Here is a 21,840-nt window from a genome sequence, read left to right on the forward strand (position 1 = left end):
ACCATGTGAAGGTGGTGAACATTTATTTAACAGTCTGCACATACTGAAGACTTAATACTTGAAATTGGAGGTAAAAAAGACAGGACGCGATTCTTTTCCAAAAGCACTGGTTTTATTTATACAGAGTCCTAACCATTTCAGTGGCAGCAAGAGTGGGAGAAGTTCCTTTTTCAATCGAGGGGCCCCCAAAATGTTGGTCTGTTGTTACCAAACACACAGGCAAGTGGTGTCACGGATTTGGTAAACTAACTACAGTGTTTAGTCTCTCTCTGCTAGAGCAACAAGGTGAGCGTCAATCTCTGCTTCTGTAAGAATCCTGGAAGGCAAAGGGAAAAAAACCCCACAACTATTTACTTTTTGAAAACCTTTTATTATGCAAAATAAACACACACACACACAAAAGTAGGATAGTGATGACCTTTTGTGTGTGTACCTATCACCCAATTTGATAGGTCAATACCCACTTGATTCCTGATTTAGGAAAATGCCCTGGAGGAGGGCATGGCAACCCACTCCAGTGTTCTTGCCTGGAGAATCCCATGGACAGTAGGAGCCTTGCAGGCTACAGTCCACAGGGTTGCACAGACACAACTGAAGTGGCTTTGTATGCATGCAAGTAGTTTATACAGTTGTTTATGCTTATTATTTAAATACTTACTATCTAGCTATTATTTATATATAAAAATAAATATATATTCTATTTATTATTTAAATACTATCACAATTTATAAATGATACAAGAGTTTTCTGAAGACATAGACTTTTTGGTTTCTTATTTATTTAACTAGTAGATGAAAATGAAGATTTTAAAGGTTATAAAGGGTCTCAGAATAGAAAACAAGAACTAACTGGAGGTCCTTTAGAGAAATTGCTCCTGCTGGAATTTTACTGCTTTTTACAAAAGAGAAAAGAAAAAAAAGGCAACCTTTTCCTCCAGGGGATAAAGGGAAATCCAATTATGCTTTTTAAAAAAGTTCTATAAATTTTTCTTAAATCTTTCAAATTTATGTCACTTACCTAAAAGGCAACAAAAAGGACAAACTAGAAAAATGTACTAATGAAGCTCTGAAAGGTCTGGTTAAGCTTAGTTTACTACTTTTGTTCCCCAGCCCTAACCCCGACATGTTTTCTTTTAATTCTGACCTAAGAGTAAAGACACGTAACAGTTAACAAGCCTTCCAGCAGCTTCTTTGCATCTGTGATTTAACAGAAACATTCTCTATTCATAAGAGTATCCAGGTTCATGGTAAAAGTAAACCACCTCACAGGTTTGCTGGGAGGATTAAGTGAGCTGATAACATGTTAAGCACCCAGTACAGATTTGACTCATGGAAGCTGTAAGAACAGACAAGCATCCAGTCCAGCATTACATATTCAATTAGCTGTATGCAAAATCTGGGGGTTTCAAAGATATCCCGATAGGGTCTGATGTACATCAGTATTTCATATTGTTCTTCAAAGCTCCATTTAAATAACCACTAAATAATCAAAGCTCCATCTGAAAACTACTAGTTTGGAGCTGAATTTCTATTGGCCTTAAGCCAAAAAAAGAAAAACACTTATACTTATTTTACTCCTTATATGAAGGAGGTTATTATACATCACCTCTGGTATTAGGTATGAAATAAATAAAATGAGGAACAAAGCAGTTATGTTTGTTTTAAGGAGACATCCAATAAGTTTTAAAACAGACCTCTCAGGACCTCGCTGGTGGTCCAGTGGTTAAGAATGCACCTTGCAATGCAAGGGGACGCAGGTCCAATTCCTGATGCAGGAACTAAATCCCACAGGTGCGGAGCAACTAAGCCTGTGGGCCACAACTACTGAGCCTGTGAGCTCCGGAGCCCACACACAACCAGAGTGTGCAACAAAGATGCTGCGTGCTGCAACCAAGACCCGACGCAGTTAAAGACATAATAAAATAAACGACAATAACAACAAAAACAGATCTCTCAGGTGCTGGGGAAAAACCTAACTCTAGTCCAAAAAAGTGTTTTTTCTTCAAGTTATAGGGCGAATGAACCAACACACTTCCACCTTTTTACACTAGAATTTATCACTTGGAAAACTTCTTTAAGTACCTAGCCAACAATAAAACTCACCTGAATTTAGGATTTTCAACTGTAACTACTCCAACTTCTATTTCTGAAGGTTTAAAATCAATTGATAGAACAGTAGACAGGCATGTAATCGCAGTCTGAAAAAAAGTATCAATATTTAAAATAATATAGAATTTTTCAGAGATTCCAAGATTTTTCTCATCCTAATCTTATTCAACTCATGAATTAACCACAAGCTATTCATTTTTGAGGTGGTAGTTCAACAGCCACACAGATTGCTTAATTCTAAGATGCTGCCTGCCAATAACAAGAAACTTTTTTATACCAAGTTGAACTATAAATGAAAGGTGTCTCACAAGAAAAATAGGGTGATTAAGACAAAACAGTCCGTTTACCTGATGATCACTACATGCCAGACAATATGCTCAGCACTTGGAGTGAGAGGCAGAGAGGATAAAGATGAATACAGCCTTCTTTTAAGGAATTTACAGTGATAACACTTTAAGAATGTTTTAAGTGGCTTTGTACGTGATGTGATTAATTAATTCACGTAACTATGAATTGCAATTAAAAAAAAAACCTTAAGAGACATTTAAACAGTACCTCCCACATAAGAGATTCACATTTCCTGTTAGTATATGATAATACTGCCAACTAAATATAAAAGTATTAGATGGTAATTTTTCCTTTCTTGTTTATCAAAATCATGTTAGTCTTCAGAATTGCTGTATCCCAGACCTTCTTTTCAACAATTTACTAAAATTTTGTTTTTAACTTCTTGGCAATACACAAGAAGCTTCTTTAGTCTAAGGTTACTAAGCACCTGTATAAGAATTTTGGCTTGTCCTGTCAATTTAAAACTTTTCAATCATAACCAACAATCCCCTCAAGAATACTGCTTAACGCTGACTCTAGGCATTCCAGTTATAATTTCTCTGTCAAGTCCTCCTGTGAGCATACTACTTTACTATGAAGATATCTGCTTCCCTAAAAATTTGGGGTGTGACTGCTTTTCCTTTAGGACCATAAGAGCAACATTACTGACTCAACTTTCTCACTTCTGCCTCCAGTTAGCTTAAGTCTAATTTGCATCGCAACCATGCAGGTTTTTGGCCTGGTCTTGACTTGATTCTCAGTTGTATTTTCCCATTTTATGTGTTTTGCTGAGAGCAGTCTCAACTACAGTATGAGACAGAGAATTAGATGAATAAAGCAGTCCTCATTGTTCCCATGTGACACCAATTTTACTATTAACCCAACAAACTTGGATATCATGAATATCCCAGGAATAGCTTATAAAGATTGTCAACTATGCAACGATCTTCATTATTCTATATAGCATTAAAAAAAAGGTCAGCTCCTTTCAGTTAACTTACTTCCACTGTCTGTTCAAAGGTCCAGTCAAATTTCTTCTTTACTTTTTTTTCAAGGAAGCTGGTTGACTCAGTTTGTTTAACTCCTGCAGCAGTTGCTTTAAACCCACAATAGTAACCTGCAGGATCACACTTGTACACCTGAGGGCCTTGTTCTTCATCTATACCAATTAAAATCATACCTAAACAGAAAGAAAGACCCTCATTAAATATCTTAAACCTTCATACAACCAGATTTCATCTCTCTTGGTGTTGTCACATTACTGTGACAACATTACTGTTACTCATTACTCTGGCTATTTTAGGATATATATATATATATATATAAAATTCCTGAGAACAGGTTTTTTAATGTGTGACAGATAGTAAGTGCTCAATAAATGTGGAAATTAAATGATGTTACATAGAAAAGGCAACTCATGAAAGCAAACAAAATCAAGTTAGCCAATTTCAGAATTCTTTAAAAAATTTTTAAAAAAGTTTTGCTTTAGGAAAACTAGTAACAAAACATAGTTTATCACCACAGATAAATTAGGTAATAAATCTCCACTTTGCAAAAGGTTTTATCACAGATTTTTAAAAGGTCTGAATGATAACAAATGTAATATACAAACAACCTTCTAATCCCTGCTATTACCTAAAGCATGTTCCTCTGAACCCCAACCCCTCAAAATGTTAACTGGTCAGATAAATTTGGAAAACAGACTTTTCACATACTATTTTTAGAAAATATACAAAAGCATATTAAGTGTTCTAAAATCTTCTGCTGTAAGCTGATCTACTTTACCTCAGTAGTTCTTAAATTTACTTGACCACAGAATACTCTTTTTTTTAATTTAGGAACTACCTATCAAGGTTCCAGAGAACTGAAAGTGTATGGAACTCACCTTGGGAATGCTGGCACTAAGTGAAATAAACCTAGGAACTAGTTGCTCACCTCTATAATGCCCCTCTTTGTTACTGTTGACATATCAACAGTATTCCTGTACTAGTCAGTATAAACCAAGTTCTAAATTCTGTACACATAACTTATAAGTATGTTATTATAATGACATACACTTAAGATAAACATAAGATAAACACCACCGCCAAACTCTCTCTACGCAGCAGAACAGGTAACAAAAGTATTTAAAGATGGGCTTAACCCCATCTGAACCTTTTTAATATAGTGTCTTATGTTATCCATAACATTTCTTTACATTTTATACTTGACATACAATAGACAGTACCAAGGACACCACAAAAGAGATACCCACTTACTGCCTGGGTGGGGTAGTTAACACTTCCTTACTCCAGATGAGCAGGGTTTAACACATGATAAGGAAAGGAAGGGCAATCAAGGCAAAAGGAACACAAAAGGTCAGGACACACCCAGGAAAAGATCCATGTATTACAGTAGCTTCAGGAGAAAGAGAAATGCAGTACAAGAAAGAGGCAACTTGGGAATAAACTGTAAGGGACCCTGCACATCATATTAACAACAAACAACAAAACTCTAGGATGACAACTCAGGTAGCAACATGGAACAGTCTAGGAAAGAAGGGAGAAGGTGGTAAAATAGGTGGCAAAGGCAAGAGATGATGAAAAAGGGACACAGGAGGCGGAAGGGCCAGATATTCTGCAGTAAAGCTTGACAGTCTGACTAATAGAAGACCAGGGAAGGTGAGGTGGGGGTAGGAAAAAAGTTGAAGATGAGAGTAGGAAAACAGCAATGATTTCAAGTTTTAAGTATCTGTGGGACATGAAGGAAGAGACTGGGATAAAGCTAATGAGGGAGTGACTGGCATATAGATGAGACAGTAAATAAAGCCTTGAAAGCTGATGAGATTACCCAGACAAAACAAAGAGAACAGAACGACCAAGGAGAGAAACCTGATGTACAACATTTAAGGGACCAGTAGACGAGGATAAACTAAGGAAAGTGAGGAGGCAGAGAAGAGTATCACTGAAGAAATCAAGGGAGACTTTTTAAGTAATACGTCAAAAACAGGGTCAGGTGCTGAAGAAAAATCATTACACTGACTGCTTTAATTCTCATAAATAAATGACAAGCTATCTGAAACAGACACATTGAATTTTCCAGGCTAACTTATTCCATTAAGTTTAAATCAGTAAATCTTATTTCTCTTCCAATAAAATTTTACTTGTTTTTTAAAAGAAGAAATTTATTCCTCTTTATATGAATATAAAGTATATAAAATATATAAAAGTATACAAAATATAAAATATAAAGTATATGAATCACAGGCATACGTGTGCGAGCCTGAATCTTTAGGGTGGTCAAAAGAAACAACTACAATGTTAAGATGCCTAATTTAGGCATTTTCATTGAACTAGTAATCTGGAGTTGCAGTGGAATCTCCACTACAAAAGTCTAATAGTGTCTCATGTTTAAAGGTAGTGCCTAAAATACTGCTGTGAAACCTATCCTTCCAACATCTATTTATTATAACGATTTTTTCTACCTTTCATAATTTTCCAAACCACATGTTCAAAACCCAAGTCTTACTGAAATAACTTTCTTAATGCATGTTCTCTAAAAAACAATCTGAATTCATTAATTATTTGGGAGACTTCTTTGCATACTTACAACAACCAAGAGGCCTCATTTCAGCATTCTGTGTGTAGACCTGAGAAATATCAGCAATTCTTTTACACAGCATGTCCACGGGAATTTCGTAACCATACTTGTATTTCCAATTAGCTGCCTCATAGCGTGCCCTCTGTACCTGGGATCTACTGTCAGCTTAGAGCATAAGAAACAAAGGTTTATTTCGTTAGAAGGAAAGAATGAACCTCAAAGTCAGGTAACTGTCCCAACAAATACATGTATCTCATTATGACTTAAGGAAAGCAGAAGTAGTCCACAATGGTTTTTTCTCCCATCAACATACAGTGAATGACTCAGCAATAAGTATGTGACAAAAAAGGAAAAAAATGTAAAAGATGAAGTCCTACACATAGCTCTGCTTTTATGCTGAACTCTTCTTTATCAGCCATCACAATAATTTCTAAAAGTGTCTTATAATCTCCCAAAGAACAAGGTATAAGGAGAAAGAATAATGTTTCTCTCCATCTTTTTGTAGGCTTGAATGTTCCCTTGATTTCAGAAAACAGAAACCTAAAGTTATTCTCACAATTGTCACCTACTTCTAACCAGTGTCACTATCACCAGGTTTGAGATATACTGACTTATGTCCCCTTAAATTATTAACCATATCATAGATGAAATAAATTAATAAACCATTTCATAGATGAAATCATTTTTGAGAGGGCCCTCACTCAGTTTCCCTGACAGTAGCATAGATATCTAATTCTATTAAACTTATGGTTTCAAAAAAGCACACAATACTCTGAAGATTGATAGTAGCCTTGGAAGATCGCAAATCAGATATTAAGGGAGGCCTTTTAAAATTAAAAATAAACTGAAGAAAATAACAAATCTAAGTAAGTATCAAGCCAGTCACCTGTCATTCCTGTCATCACACAGCCAATGTTTTCAGTTATCTTGAATAAGTGAGTCACTGTGCTGGAATCCAGTAATTTGTCCTAAAGAACAAATCAAGATAAATAAAAAAAAAAAAATCACAGGTCTCTGTGTAGTGATAAAAAAACATTATGGAATTATAACAATGAACTATAAATGTCTTCTGCTCATTTTACAGTTAAAACCAATAAAAAATGGAGGTGTGGGCACTACTCTGTTTTCCTTTTTAAGAGGGTATGTTTTCTGTGGGCAAGAACTCCAGCTCACCTAAGTGTGTACCTGAAGACAAGAGACCTAGAAATGCCATTATGCTTATAAAAATAACATGAACACATACAGATAATAATATACCCTTGCACATCTCACACTGCATTCTGCAACAACTGCTATCTGGGCAGTACTACTTACAGGCACTTTCTTCTGTGTGACAATCACTGCACAGTCTTTCCCTCTGACAGCTACTGATGTAAGGCCACCCTGGTTAATAGCCTTAAAAGCATATTCTGGAAAATAGAACAGTTTTTTTAAAACGTGAAATCAATGATCATAGATCCATGCAACTGAGTAATAAACAGTCATTAAAAATAAACAGGTTGATAAACTAACATGGAATGCCATCTAAGATGTGCAAAGTCAAAATAATAATAAACCATGATTAAACCAACTGTATTTCCTTTCATTTTGATCATTTTCATCAGATGCAAACACCAAACTTCCAGTAAACAATTTTTATCATATCAAATCTTTTATCAATTGTTTTATCATTTGAAAAAATCTGTTTTATAGCCATTATTCCTACCACGTCTGGTTTTCCTGGGTCAAATTTAGGTGCTCTACATTTTCTCAAGATTTACTATTTCTGTTAACTTTTGGTCAATAACTAATGGATTGTATGCAGCTTTAATCGCTGTTAGATTACTCTTTTCTACCCCCTCTACCAAGTTGAAAATTTCTGGATTATGTTTTTTTGCAACTTTCATGTTACCTACACTATAGGATTCTTTAGTTTATCTACAACAAACTTCAGCTTGTACACTTCTCTGCTGCTGCTGCTAAGTCGCGTCAGTCGTGTCCGACTCTGTGCGACCCCATAGACGGCAGCCCACCAGGCTCCCCCGTCCCTGGGCTTCTCCGGGCCAGAACACTGGAGGGGGCTGCCGTTTCCTTCTCCTGTGCACTTCTCTAGTTGCTGTCAAACCACTCCCAGGTTAAAGCAGCTGATCAAAGTGATTTATAAAAACAAACTACTTTGGTACCACATGGTTTAGCTGAGAATGCCTATGGAGAGAAGAATTACAGATGAGACTATCCCTTTCAATGTTATTTATTTCTGTAATATTTAAACTTACTAAAAACATATTTCATAATCAGGAAAACTGCAACACAATTTAATATATGCTCACTGTAGAAAATACAGAGGAAATATAGAAGAAAAAAATCACTCACTACTCCAGTTATTATTTACATCTGACACATAATAAATGCTTTCAAAATTCTGTCAAGTATTACTCTGCATACCAGGTCTGAGGCCTGGTCTCATTTGGTTCAAAAAGCCACTGGTGATGAGGCTCATCTAAGGAAAATATTACCTATGACACCAAAGAATTTCCTTTAATAGGAGCTGTGATAAAAATCCTTTATCAAATTATAATAACTTGTTTTTACCATCTCATTATACCACAAATAATTTCTAAAATATGTTTCATAATGCTTCTCAGTTCTGTTTCTCATATGGTCAAAAAAGCCTGTACCAGATCAATCCTCCACAGACAAACTATAAACTCTAGCCAAAACAATAACTGCCCAAGATACCAGAGAGAGGCCAAAAGTACAGATTCTAGAGAGGGAGTCAGTGCCTGAAGAAGGGAATGGAGTGGGGTGACTCCCATTTTCATGACTTACAGCTTGCCTGCAGGCCCCAGTCTAGGCTAAACACCCACAGAAAATTCAGTCCTTTTGACCTGAAGAGCTAGAGAACAGCTTTGGGGAGTATCACAGCTGCTGGAGAATGAGGGAGAGAAAGGAGAGAGGCAGTGAGGGACAGTCTCAATGTCTAATTGCCCAAATCTCTGGCTGATTCCATAACCACACATAACAAAAGACAGACTCCAAGCATAGTAGCTAGGATAAAAGAATTAAGGTGAGATTTAAGCTGCCATCAACTAACTGCCTGCTAGAACAAATTAACCCTCTTTGGAGGAACATAACAAAATCCAGTCTTTACAACCTAACATTCATAAATGACCAGGATATAATTCAGAATTGCTCAACATACTAAAAAAGAAAATAAAACATAGTTAAATGTGATCTACTTAAAGGAGGCCAACTCTGAGATGATCCAGATGTTGTATTAGCAGGCAAAGTTATTAAAACTAGGTTCAGTGACATAATAAAAATACTCAAGATGAAGTAAGAAATTTCAATAAAGTACAAAAAGAACCAAGTAGAAATTACAAAACTAAAAAATACAATTTAAAATTTAAAAATTCACCAAATGGACTTAACTGCAGAATGGAGATAACATAGCAAAGAGTATGAAAAATGAATCAAAGTATACTTTTTGTTTTTTGTCTTGCTACATGACATGTGGGGTCCAGTTCCTGGACTAGGGGTAGAATCCGTGCCCCTGCAGCGGAAGCACAGAGTCCTAACCAGTGGTCCACCAGGGAATTCGCTACCCAATTTTAAACAAGAGGAAACAGGCTTAAAAAAACAAGTCTGCCGATTAATATAAACAGGTATAACTGTGTTTAACCGGAGAGGAAAGAATGAGACCCAAAACAGAAACAAACAAAAATTTGAGAAATAATGGTTAAAATGTTCCAAATTTGGCAGAAGACATAAAATTCCATATTGACGATCCAGCAAACTCCAAGCAGGATAAATAAAAAGAAACCTGACTCATTACAGTCAAATTCCTGAAAATCAAAAGCAGAGAAAACTTTGAGAACAGAGAAAAAGAACAAATTATATACAAGAGAACAATGATTTAAATTCCATGGATTTCACCTGAAGATAGTGGAACATCCTTAAATTGTGGAAAGAAAAACCATCAATTCAGAATTCTATTTTCAACAAAAACATCCTTCAAGAATGAAAGTAAAACAGACACTTTCAGATCTGCAACAAAAATGCTAGAAGAAGTTCTCTGGGCTGAAGGAAAATGGTAACAAAAGAAAACTCCAATCTTTAGAAATGAGAAACATCAAAAAGTGGTAAATATCTGGATAAATATAAAAGACTTATTTTATTCTCTTTAATTCTTTAAAAATACATAACAAAAATTACAACATTTATGGAGTTTGTAAAATAATGGAGATGTATTACTTATAGAAGGAAAGGAAGTAAGCTGACTTACAATGTTTTAAGGCTTGTATATTTTTTGTGAAATGATAAACATTAACTCTAAGAAAGATGGGAAGAAGTTAAGCATATATATTATAATCCTTAAAACAAGACTAAAAAATGCTAAGATGTAGCCAAAAGGCTAACAGATTAAAATAAATAAAATGGTAAGTTAAAATCTAACCATGTCAAAAAAAGAAATCTAACCATGTTAACAGTTGCATTAAATGGAAATAGATGAAATACTCCAATGAAAAGCATAAACTGTCAGAATGGATATATAAGCAAGACTCAAATATATGCTGACAACTGGAGACACACTTTACAAAATGGATGAATAAAGTTGATTAGCCTAGGATGGAGTGGACACAAAGGGGAAATGGATGGTATTGCAAAGTGCTAGAAATCCTATATTTTGGAAAATTTTTAAATTTGAAAATTTAAAACCATACTTCTAAATAATCCATAGGTCAAAGAAGTAATTACAAAGGAAATTTTAAAATATTTTGAACTGAATAGTAATGGTTAAAATGTAACAAAACTTGCAGGATGCAGCTCCAAGTGTTCAGAAGGAATTTTACTGCTATGGTGGACGGATCCTAAGGCGGTCTCCCCTCAACAATACCTGCCTCCTGGTGTTCACATCTCTGTGTAATCCCCTCTCCTGAGTATGGGCAAAATCTCTAACTCCCTTTTAACCGAATATGTCAAAGGTGATGGAATGGCGCCTTCCTGATTACATTACATAAGACTATCTTGCTAGCGGACTCACTCTAGACCTTCTTCCTGCTGAACTGGGAAGGGGCTCCGTGGCAAGGACCACTGGTGGCCTCTGGTGAACAGTCAGTCAGAAAGCGGCTAAGGCCCCCAGCTCTACACTGCAAACTTAAGTTTCTACTTTAAGAAGCTAGAAAAAGGCAAAATAAAACCAAATTAGAAAAAAGAAATAATAAAGATCAGAAATCAATGAAACAGACATAAAAGAGGATATGAGCAAAGTCAAAAATTGATTGTTTGAAAAATAAACCAACAAAATTATAAACCCTTTGGTATACTGAAAAACAGTCCCCAAATGATATCCATGTACTAATACCTAGAACCTGCAAACATTACCATGTATAGCTCCTTTCCCCGCAAAAAACTCTCTACATACATGATTAAGTTAATCTTGAGATGGGGAGATTATTCTGATGGTCCCTAAATGCATTCCTATGTATCCTTATTAAGAGAGACAGATGGAAATTTAACACACAGAGAGAAGAAGGTGCTATGAAGGAGGAGCAGAGAGATTTGCAAAGGCCGGTCTTGAAGATTTGAGGGGTGGAGGAGGCACAAGCCAAGAAATGCTGGTAGCCTCTTGAAGTGGACAAGACGAGGGAAGCATTCTTCCCTAGAGCCTCCAGAGACAGAATGGCCCTGCTTGACACTCTCATCTTGGTCCAATGATACAGATTTTAGACTTCTGGCTTCCACAACTGTGAGAGAATAAATTTCTGTTGTTTTAAGCAACCAGGTTTGTAGTAATTTGTTATAGCAGCCACAGGAAACTAATAAAAACCTCTAGCCTTACTAATCTAGAAAATGAGAGAATACAAATGACCAGTTATCAGTAATAAAATGATTATCACTATAGATATTACAGAGATAAATATCAGGAACAAGCTTTTCTATACAGATGTATATCTGGGTCACTATCCTTGATCTCAATTACAGTACATTTTCAATTGCCAGCTGTTACCTCATGATTGTTCAGAACACAATTTTGGCCTAAAAAATATTCCATCTATGGGTGTTATTGTTTAGTTACTAAGTCGTGTCTGATTCTTTTGCAGCCCCATGGACTGTAGCCTGCCAGACACCTCTGTTCATGACATTTCCCAGGCAAGAATACTGGAATGGGTTGCCATTTCCTTCTCCAGGGGATCGTCCCAACCCAGGGACTGAACCAGCATCTCCGGTACTGGGAGACAGATTCTTTATCACTGAGTCACGTGGGAAGCCTGTCTATGGATATAGAGGGTTATTCGTTTGCAATTTTTACCATCTCTCCTCTTACAATGTACTTTTTGCTTTTTCAAGTCCTCTCTGGACTGCCCCATCATTCTTATTTTCACCTAGCTAAAGCCTGTCCTTCCCCTCAAGTGTCCTCTATTTCCCATGGATACTTTCTCTGATTATCCTAGAAGGGATTCTTCAACCCTTTCTCTGAATTCCCATAGCATTTCCTATTTCACTAGTAATTTTAGCATTTTCAACTGTGTTATCTCCCCCTCCACCACCAGACTGGATAGTCAAAGAAAGTAGGAACCAAAGAGCTTTAAAATTACATTTGCAACCAGTAGACACTAAGTCAAAGGTTGGCCATGGATCCAATCCAGCTTACTCAAATTGGTTTAGAATACACAGTTTTCTAGGATAATTATCATTAACTAAAAGTCTGATAAAATAAAAGCAGGATTATTTTTTCTTAGAAAAAAATCCTGGTATCATTTGACCCTCACAGCAACTGTCCAGCAGAGCAAATCATTTAGGGCTGACATGTGTTCTGCAGTTTTTCACAGTTCCCATCATTCCTCCTCCTGCCTCACCAGCTGGTTTCACTCATGTGCATTACTTACCTGTTCTGCTTAAATAATGCAAAAGATAAAACGCCACAAAGGAAAAGAGCTATGGCTCTCACCACATAATAAAATTTGGTCCCACAAAATATAAAAATTTTTTTTACATATAAAAAAATGTTTCTCAACAGAGAATGTGCCTATGAATTAGCAAAGATCCATTAAAGGGGTCTTAGTCCTCTCTCCCTGTCTATATAGACTACTGCTTCCAACAGAACTTTCTGTGATGAAGGCACTGCTGTATATTTGCACGACCCAATATAATAGGCAATAGCCACGTGTGGCTACTGAGCACCTGAAATATGGCTAGTGCAACTGAGAAACTCAATTTTTAAAGTTCTTAGTTAAGAATATCATTCCTAAACTTGCCTGGTGGTCTAGCAGTTGAGACTCCACACTTTCACAATAGGGGGCTCAGGTTCGATGCCTGGTTAGGAAACTAGGATCCCATGAGATGCGGGGCCCCCCAAAACAATTCCTGCTATTCATCACCAACTTTTCAGTCTCCTTCACTGCTTCCATCTCTTTAGCTGGCTCCTTAAATACTGGTATCCCTAAGGATTCTATCACTTCTCCCTATCACTGGGTGATTTATCCTATATAATCACTATTAACTGACATCTTTAGCTCTGAACTTATATTTGTAAATGCCCATTTCTCCCACAGTCATGGCTGAAATTAAACACCTCTTGGGCTTCCCAGGTGGTGCAGTGGTGAAGAATTCGCCCTGCCGATGTAGGAGACTCGGGTATGATCTCTGGATCAGGAAGATCCCCTGGTGAAAGAAATGGCAACCCACTTCAGTGTTCTTGCCTGGGAAGTGCCATGGTCAGAGGAGCCTGGTGGGCTGCAGTCCATGGGGTCACAAAGAGTCGGACTGAGCACACACGCAGTTATCTCTGCAAACCTGTTTCTTATAGTTATCTCAGATTACTAACTACTCAGGTTTTCAAGCTACAAACCTGGGTACCATTCTTGACTCTTCACTTTCCTCTTATCAGAGAAATGTCTACTCTTGTATCTAGAATTTGCTTTAAAATACTCCAGCAGAAAAAAATAAAATACTCCAGCAGAGAGGGATAAGTGTTTGAGAAAACGAGACTGACAAATGCGGACAGCCATTAAAGCTGGGTTATGAATACACGTGTCATTGTACTATTCCACCTATTTTTGTTTCTATCGATCACTGGGACAACCCTCTCCAAAATGGTCTTCCTGTCATCTGTCCCTTCTACTCTTAATTCTAATTCTATACCCAACTCTTCTGCTATCTTACTTAATAATCTTGTTGTTCTTAAGGATTTCTACCAGCTATGTCCAAAATCCATGGGACAAAGTCCAATCTGTAGCATGACATCCAAATCTTTTCAACATTTTGCTACAATCTTTTTCCAGTTGTCACTGTCTGCTCCAGTTACACCTGACTGACCAATACACAGGTCTCCCTAAGTTTCCTTCTAACCTAACCTTCATGTAGATCAACGGATCTCCTCGAAGGAAACATTCCTGGCTCTCTGTCAGTGTCACTTCCTAAAGTACCCTTCTCAGCACCAATATTTTGTTACTTACCATGCGGCTGCTGCTGCTGCTAAGTCGCTTTAGTCGTGTCCGACTCTGTGCGACCCCATAGACGGCAGCCCACCAGGCTCCCCCGTCCCTGGGATTCTCCAGACAAGAACACTGGAGTGGGTTGCCATTTCCTTCTCCAATGCATGCAAGTGAAAAGGGAAAGTGAAGTCGCTCAGCCATGTCCGACTCTCAGCGACCCCATGGACCGCAGCCTACCAGGCTCCTCCGTCCATGGGATTTTCCAGGCAAGAGTACTGGAGTGGGTTGCCACCGCCTTCTCCCATATTACAGTGTAATTTTCAGTAAGATTTTGTGTAAGTGAATCCCCATTATAACACTACCACCAGCATAAAATAAGCTACAAAGACACACGCTGTACAGCACAGGGAATGTAGCCAATATTTCACAATAACTATAAATGGGGTGTAACCTGTAAAAGTTGTGAATCACTATGTTGCACACTTAAACTTATATAATACTGTACATCAACTATACGACAACTTAAATTTTTTAAAAAAATAACACCACCATAAAATATATTAATAGTAATTTCTATAAAAATGGAAACTGTCAAGTTAAGAATCTAGAGACAGTAATTAAAAAGAAACACTGGTAGGGTAAAAGGAATATCACAGTTTACAGCAGAGGGGAGCATGAAGGCCAATTAAAAAACAGAAGTTTATAGGCAGTATTTAAAAGGCATATTTAGTTTTGAGTCGGAATTCAAATGTCAGAAACAGTAATTAAACACTTTACTTCCATCACTAAAAATTTTACTTTTTGGATAAATTTCAGAAACTAACAAAACGAGCAAACACTGTTATGTTAATCTAAGTAATCTGCTTCTGAATGTCCAAGATTATGCAAGAAAAGAACTGATAGCCCATTTCAGTCCATTTCTTATTTTTTAAATAGGAAAAATTATAATGGATTATAGTTCATCTCAAGTCCTCAATTTCTTAATTTTTATTTAAATACAATTTAGTTACAATTTCTTAATTTTTATTTAAATACATAATAAGTTACCAATATATATGTGTGTATATATATATGTATTAGGTTATTTATATATATATATATATATCTTAGGCTGAACCACATGAAAGAGCTAGTTTTACAGGTAAAAAGCAGTCAAACACCAGCAGTTTCAGAGGGCTCAATCTAGCAACAAACGATTAGGTTAGAATGAAAACTGCATCCTTGATTATAAATAAAATAGTTAATAAACAGTTGTCTGTATGTAGAGACCTCTTTCCACAGTAATCTTTTATACATTTTGCTTCCTCCCCTACGATTTTCCCCAACACTTTCCAACTTTTCCAGGACTCACTTGTATAACACTAGGAAAAAACAAGGGCTAAATATAAAAGGTACTGTGACAAAATGTTCAGGTCAAACACAATGCCCGAGAGTGGCTCACAATAGGAGCTGCTTGTGTGTTGCTAGCAACAGCAGAGATGCACGGCCCACTTATGGGCACTCATTGCGAAGCATCTACAGGTGATTCTAAAATTCTGATAAATAAAGGAATATAAGTCAAGATTTTTTCACCCATAATTTTGTCTAAAACGCTGTACTGAGATGGAAACTAAATTTTTGGTGGTGATCATGATGTAGTATGTTGCACACACGAACTTATATAATGTTATAAGCCAATGTTACCTCAGTAAAAGACAAATCTAAACTTAAATTAAAAAAAAGAATGCAGCCTCCTTGTGATTTTCAGACTGTGTGACCCTAAGCCTACCAGACTGCTAACTTACAAAACTGGGAGAAAATAAATAGATGTTGTTTAAAAACGAACAAAAACCTGTGCTGAATTCTGGAAAATATTTTTCCCCATATAAACACTGGCTGGAAAAATATGGCTCCTACATTCTTTGAAGTTTGGTTATCAAAAAAATAAGAGGTGTTCTACCAGGACAAGGCAGGTATTCTGCATGATATGTCAACATCCAATTTGAATGCTGTACTACTAGAATCTTACTGTTAAGATTTTTTTGAAACTGCCATTCTGTCTTTCCCTAACCTTTAAACTTAAGCAGGAAGTGCATCTCATTTCACAGTGCCTCCTAATATTACATTCCTCAAAATGGTGATTTTTCAAGCAGGTGGGATCATTAAATATATTGGTGGTTTGTGAGTGGGGAGAAGTATGTGTGTGGGGGGCAGATATGAGGTTGAAAACATAGCAGACTTTGATCTCATAACTTTTTTCTATACTTTTAATATGTATGTATTTACAAATATTTATATACACATATATATGTATGTATGTATACATGGTACACATTCAATTTCAAATCAGATCCAAGGAGGGCATGAGAAGTCTGGGTTGAGAAACACTACTTTAAAACGAGAACTCTTATGATTATTGTTATTTTTTGGCTGTGCCGAGTCTGGGTTGTGGCACCTGGGATCTCCTATCTTTGTTGCGGTACACAGGCTCTTTTAGTTGAGGCATGCAGACTCTTAGTAGCGGCATGTGGGATGTAGTTCCTTGACCAGGGATTGAACCCAGACCCCCAGCATTGGGAGCACGGAGTCTAAGCTACTGAATTACCAGGGAAGTCCCCAAAACAAGAATTTTTTTTTTTTTTTTAAACAGCAAAAGAGGTAAACAGTAAGTCTCAGTGCATTTACTTGCAAAACTCCTGAGATGAAAAAACGTCCATTTTTATCAGTCATGTTTCTGTGAGGGATTTTAACAGCATTCCTCACAGAAACATTTACTGACTGCTTATTAATACTATGTGACAGACACTAAGTACTTTACATCTATGAACTCATTAAATCCTTAGAAACCTATAAGGTAAATGGGATTACATTTTACATATGTAGTATATGTAAAATTCTATACTTCCTCTAGTTGGTGTGGAGTTAGGACTCCCTAGGAATCCCGGCTTCAATACATACTATCACTTTCTAGATTAGAAAACCATCCTCTCCAGTCAGTCTCTAGCAGTCCATTTCTTTCCTGTTTCTTATCAGCATGCTCCCTTCTCAGGAGCAACCAGGCAGCGCTCACTTCACCTGGGAGGCAAATTCAAGGGACTGATCCCATCTCCCTCGCCAGACATATCCAGGAAAAAGGCAGAAGACAGGGGCTCTAAAGTAGCCAGGCTTATGGACCTATTTCCCATTGATAACATATGAAATTACTGAAGTTGGATTTCAAAGCCAAATACTCTATATAGCTCTACAGTTTACACACACACACGCCCCCTCTTGAACACATTAAGAGAAAATTTTCAACAATTATTAAAGTGTACAGGTAAAAATAAAAAATTCCCCTACTCCTTGAGAACAAATATCATCAACAGTTTGTTTATAATTATAATTAATATTATAACTTTAAAATTATACCTGTATTTTTTTAAACTTAGCAACTTCAGACCACATATATCTTTTGAATCCCAACTATAGAAGATGAGGAACATCCTTAATCCTTTCCATTAACCTTTCCATTCCCTTGTCATCTCCCCATTTTTCTTCTACTAGTTTTCCACTGTCACTGTTAACAATTTGCACTGTCTTACGTGTTTTGTCTTTGGCAGATTCTAAAGTTTAGAAACTAACCAACGATATTCACAACATTGTGACAATATACGTATATTTCATTAGAGAATCAAGCATGGATGGGCCATAAAAGAAACAGTCCATGTCTACAGAGCTACTAATCTAACAGACCAAAAAAAAAAAAAAGCAAGCCAAAGAATACAACAAAAAATAACATTTACTGAGAACTTAATACTGTGCTAAGCGCTATACATATATTACTTTATTTAATCCTCAAAACCACCACAAAAGGGAGGAATTATCAGGCCAACTTTGAAAAAGAAACTAAGGCTAAAGTTGTATCACTTGCCCAGGTGAGCACTATCTATGAAGCAGAGCAGGAATTTGAATCCAGTTAGGGCTCCAGGGCCTGAACTCTTCACCACTATACTGCTTAATCATACTATTCTTTCACTTTCCCTTTCCTATAATCAGTGCCCTGAGTAGCAGAGGGAGTGTGTTATTAAACTACACAAACCTTAAAGTTATTCTGTCTAGATATTTAACCTGTTCTGAACTGCATGCTCTATTCCAAGTCTTTTTAAACTATTAAAATGACACTATATTCAGACCTTCAACTCACCAAATCTGGGAAGCATTAGAGCCTATTGCTGGACTTTACAATATAGTATACAAAAGTCTAGGTTTAAGTGACTTTCCCTGTTCACATATTAAAAATCATGAAATAGAACATTCAAAGCACAGCCAATACAGAAGTCTTTAAAACTCAGGAATGAAACTTCTAAAATGAAACTTCCTTGAAGATACGGTTATCATCTCTGTTTCATCTTAGATCATATTTTTCAACTGGGGAAGAGTTAAAAGGGTTCACGAATTACCCTATATGATGTTGTTTCTTGCTACATTATATCCAGTATGTAGCCATACAGTAATTTGGTTTCATTCCAAGTTATCTTCATTTCTAACATTTACACTTACAAGAGAACCTCATTTACAGGCCAACTCCCTCCTTATGATTTCTAAGCACAGACGATCACTGACCTCACCAAGACACTGAGGTGCTAAATTCACTCAAAAAGAAAACCATCACCGGCCAGTTGTAAACCAGGTTCTCCGAACACTGACTCCTCCAGTCACAGCCTAAACCCTGACACCTTTTTGATCCACCAAAATGTACTGCTATACTGAATAACTCTAACCACTTTAGGGTTTATTTCCAGTGAAGCTGTCCTTCAGGAAACAGCTATTTCACTATACCTCACCTACAATTCAGAACCAACTTTTAAATTACAGTAGCACCCAATCAGACGTGGGTTAAGACAGGATGTTAGTTTCAAGAGCAGCTCTAGAGCTGACGGCCACTCATCCCGTCTACCAGTTTTCCACGAATGTCCTGAACTCCAGTTATTTGGCGCTTTTTATCCATTTGTTTACGTATGTTACTCCCTTTAAGCCGCGAGCGTCAGTGTAAGTGAAGGTGTGACATCTTTGCATCCCCTAGGACCAGCACAACGTCTGACACACAGAGGTTCTGAAAGTCTACGTGTAATTAACCACAGGACCAGGAAGTCTATACTGCAAACAAAGGAAAACGAACAGGAAACGTTTTCACTGGAAGGTTAAGGAACCAATTACCCTTTAGATGGCTACAGACGTTGGGCCCATTCAGGCTAAACAGCCCTACCTTCCTGTAACTCTTTATAGTGTCCAAGCAATGAGGACGCATGCCCCGGACAGCCCGAGACCTTCCGCCTTCAGGCTCCCATCCCAGCCTAAGGATAGCGGTGGGAACACCAAGGGACTTCCACATGGACTCGGCCCTCTTCCAGTCCCAGCTCCGGCCACGCTTCAGCCCGGGACTAAACTCCGGCCGCGTCTTCCTGCTGCAGGCCGTACCATGACAGAGCAATTCGAGTGGACCAAAGGTAGACGCGACTCACTCACCTACTTGGTAGAGCCGTCCCTCGGGAGAAAAAATGGTAATGTGTCGGTCAAAACCAGCGCTGGAACCCCGGGACATGGTGCACCACTATTCCAAGCACAATCTCGGGCCTCCTAGCTCCTGCACCAGGCGTACAAGCCCCTGCGGAAGTTGGTACGACTGCTTCCGGGGCATCGGCGGGGCCCTTCCGCTCTTGCGCACCGAGATTAAGACCCCCGCGCGGAGAGAGCTCCAAGGCCCCGCCTCTGGTGGGGGTGGGGCAGAGCGGGTTCTTCGACTTGAGCTTGCGCCAGCCCCACGTGTGGGCGGCTTGAAGATAGCAGGTGAGGTTCAGCTTGTGACGGTTTAGAGCTTTCATCTGGAGAATGAATTGATTATAGCAAGAGCAAAAAAGCTTTTCCGGAGCCTCGAGTAGTGATTTGCCTCTCTGAGTGATCGCGTATTGAAGTGTCTCGATAGTTTGGGCACCTGTATATCTAGCCTGGATCTGGCTTGCTGGCGTTCTTAATCTGTTTACCCACGGGCTTGCTTGCTTTCGTCCTTCCTTCTTTCAATTGGAGTATCATTGCTTCACATTGCTGTGTCAGTTTCTGCTGTACTGCAAAGTCAATTAGCCATACCTATAGGTATATCCCCTCCTTCTTGGATTTCCTTCCCATTTAGGTCACCACAGAGCACCAGGTAGACCTTGCCTGTGCCGTTCTGATTAGTTATCTACTTTATACACAGTGAAAAAAGTGAAAGTGAAGTTGCTCAGTTGTGTCCGACTCTTTGCAACCCATTGACTTTAGCCTACCAGGCTCCTCAGTCCATGGGATTCTCCAGGCAAGAGTAGTGGAGTGGATTGCCGCTTCCTTCTCCAGGGGATCTTCCCAACCCAGGGATTGAACCCAGGTCTCCCGCATTGCAGGCAGACGCTTTACCGTCTGAGCCACCAGGGAAGCAATATACACAGTAGTAGTGTATATATGTCAATGCCACTCTCTCAATTCACCCACTCCCCTCCCTCACCCTTTGGTATCCATACCTTAGTTCTCTAAGTCTGTGTCTCAGTTTCTGCTTAACAAATAAGATTATCTTTACCATTTTCTTATATTCCACATATATGCGTTAATATACAATATTCGTTTTTCTGACTTCATTCTGACAGTCTCTAGGTTCATCCACGTTTCTGCAAATGACAGTTTCCATCCAACCACTTTCTTTCCTGCTATGAGAGGGAGAAATAAATGGATTGCAGCTGCTCTGGCAGTAGCCAGTTAATTTTAGGTACAGAAGGGAGCGGGTGTTGCTAGCCACTCCAGAGCAGAATTTTATTCTGGCCAGGTAAGATTTTCCTTGGGCCAAGAGCTCTGGACAGTTTTGTCTTAAAAGTGGAACTGAGGTTGAAATATAGGTGCAATGGGGCTTCCCTGATGGCTCAGATGGTAAAGAACCTGCCTGCAATGCAGGAGACCTAGGTACAGATCCCTGGGTCTGGAAGATCCCCTGAAGAAGGGAATGGCTACCCACTCCAATATTCTTGCCTGGAGAATTCCATGGACAGAGGAGCCTGGTGGGCTACAGTCCACAGAATTACAAAGAATCAGACACAACTGAGCAGTTAACAATAGGCAATAGAGGTGTAGTAAAGGAATCAGTAGCCTTGATTGATAATGAACAAGAACGGAAGGGACAGACTCAAAGCAGGCTGGTGGTAGATGAAGTAATGAGAATAATTTCCAAACAGGCAAGGTAGCTCTGGGAAAACAGCAAGTGACTTTTGAAACTGTAAAATGTGCCTGTTTTGACCTACCCCAAGACACACACTTCTATTTAGTGACTATAAAATGCAAACCAGATGTTAAACTAGTGTAGCTGGCCCAACAACTTGTGTACCAGGAAAGCCAGTTATAACAAGATTCTGGCACTTCAATACCAGTTGTAA

The 21,840-nt window shown here is 38.0% G+C and overlaps 1 protein-coding gene across 1 annotated transcript; it reads right to left on the minus strand.

The window, feature by feature from the left end:
• Positions 1–93: 93 nt before the first annotated feature.
• Positions 94–20,086, minus strand: PSMA6 (proteasome 20S subunit alpha 6). Its single transcript, XM_043490153.1, has 7 exons — positions 19,916–20,086; positions 7,329–7,423; positions 6,901–6,982; positions 6,024–6,179; positions 3,437–3,615; positions 2,103–2,197; positions 94–316 (listed from the first exon to the last, which is right to left on the minus strand). The coding sequence occupies exons 1-7, from the start codon at positions 19,989–19,991 to the stop codon at positions 259–261; spliced, it is 741 nt and encodes a 246-aa protein (XP_043346088.1). The 5' UTR covers positions 19,992–20,086; the 3' UTR covers positions 94–258.
• Between the last annotated feature and the right edge of the window lie 1,754 nt (positions 20,087–21,840).

This window comes from Cervus canadensis, chromosome 17 (genome assembly GCF_019320065.1).
Source record: "Cervus canadensis isolate Bull #8, Minnesota chromosome 17, ASM1932006v1, whole genome shotgun sequence".
In the NCBI taxonomy this organism is placed as follows: Eukaryota; Metazoa; Chordata; class Mammalia; order Artiodactyla; family Cervidae; genus Cervus; species Cervus canadensis.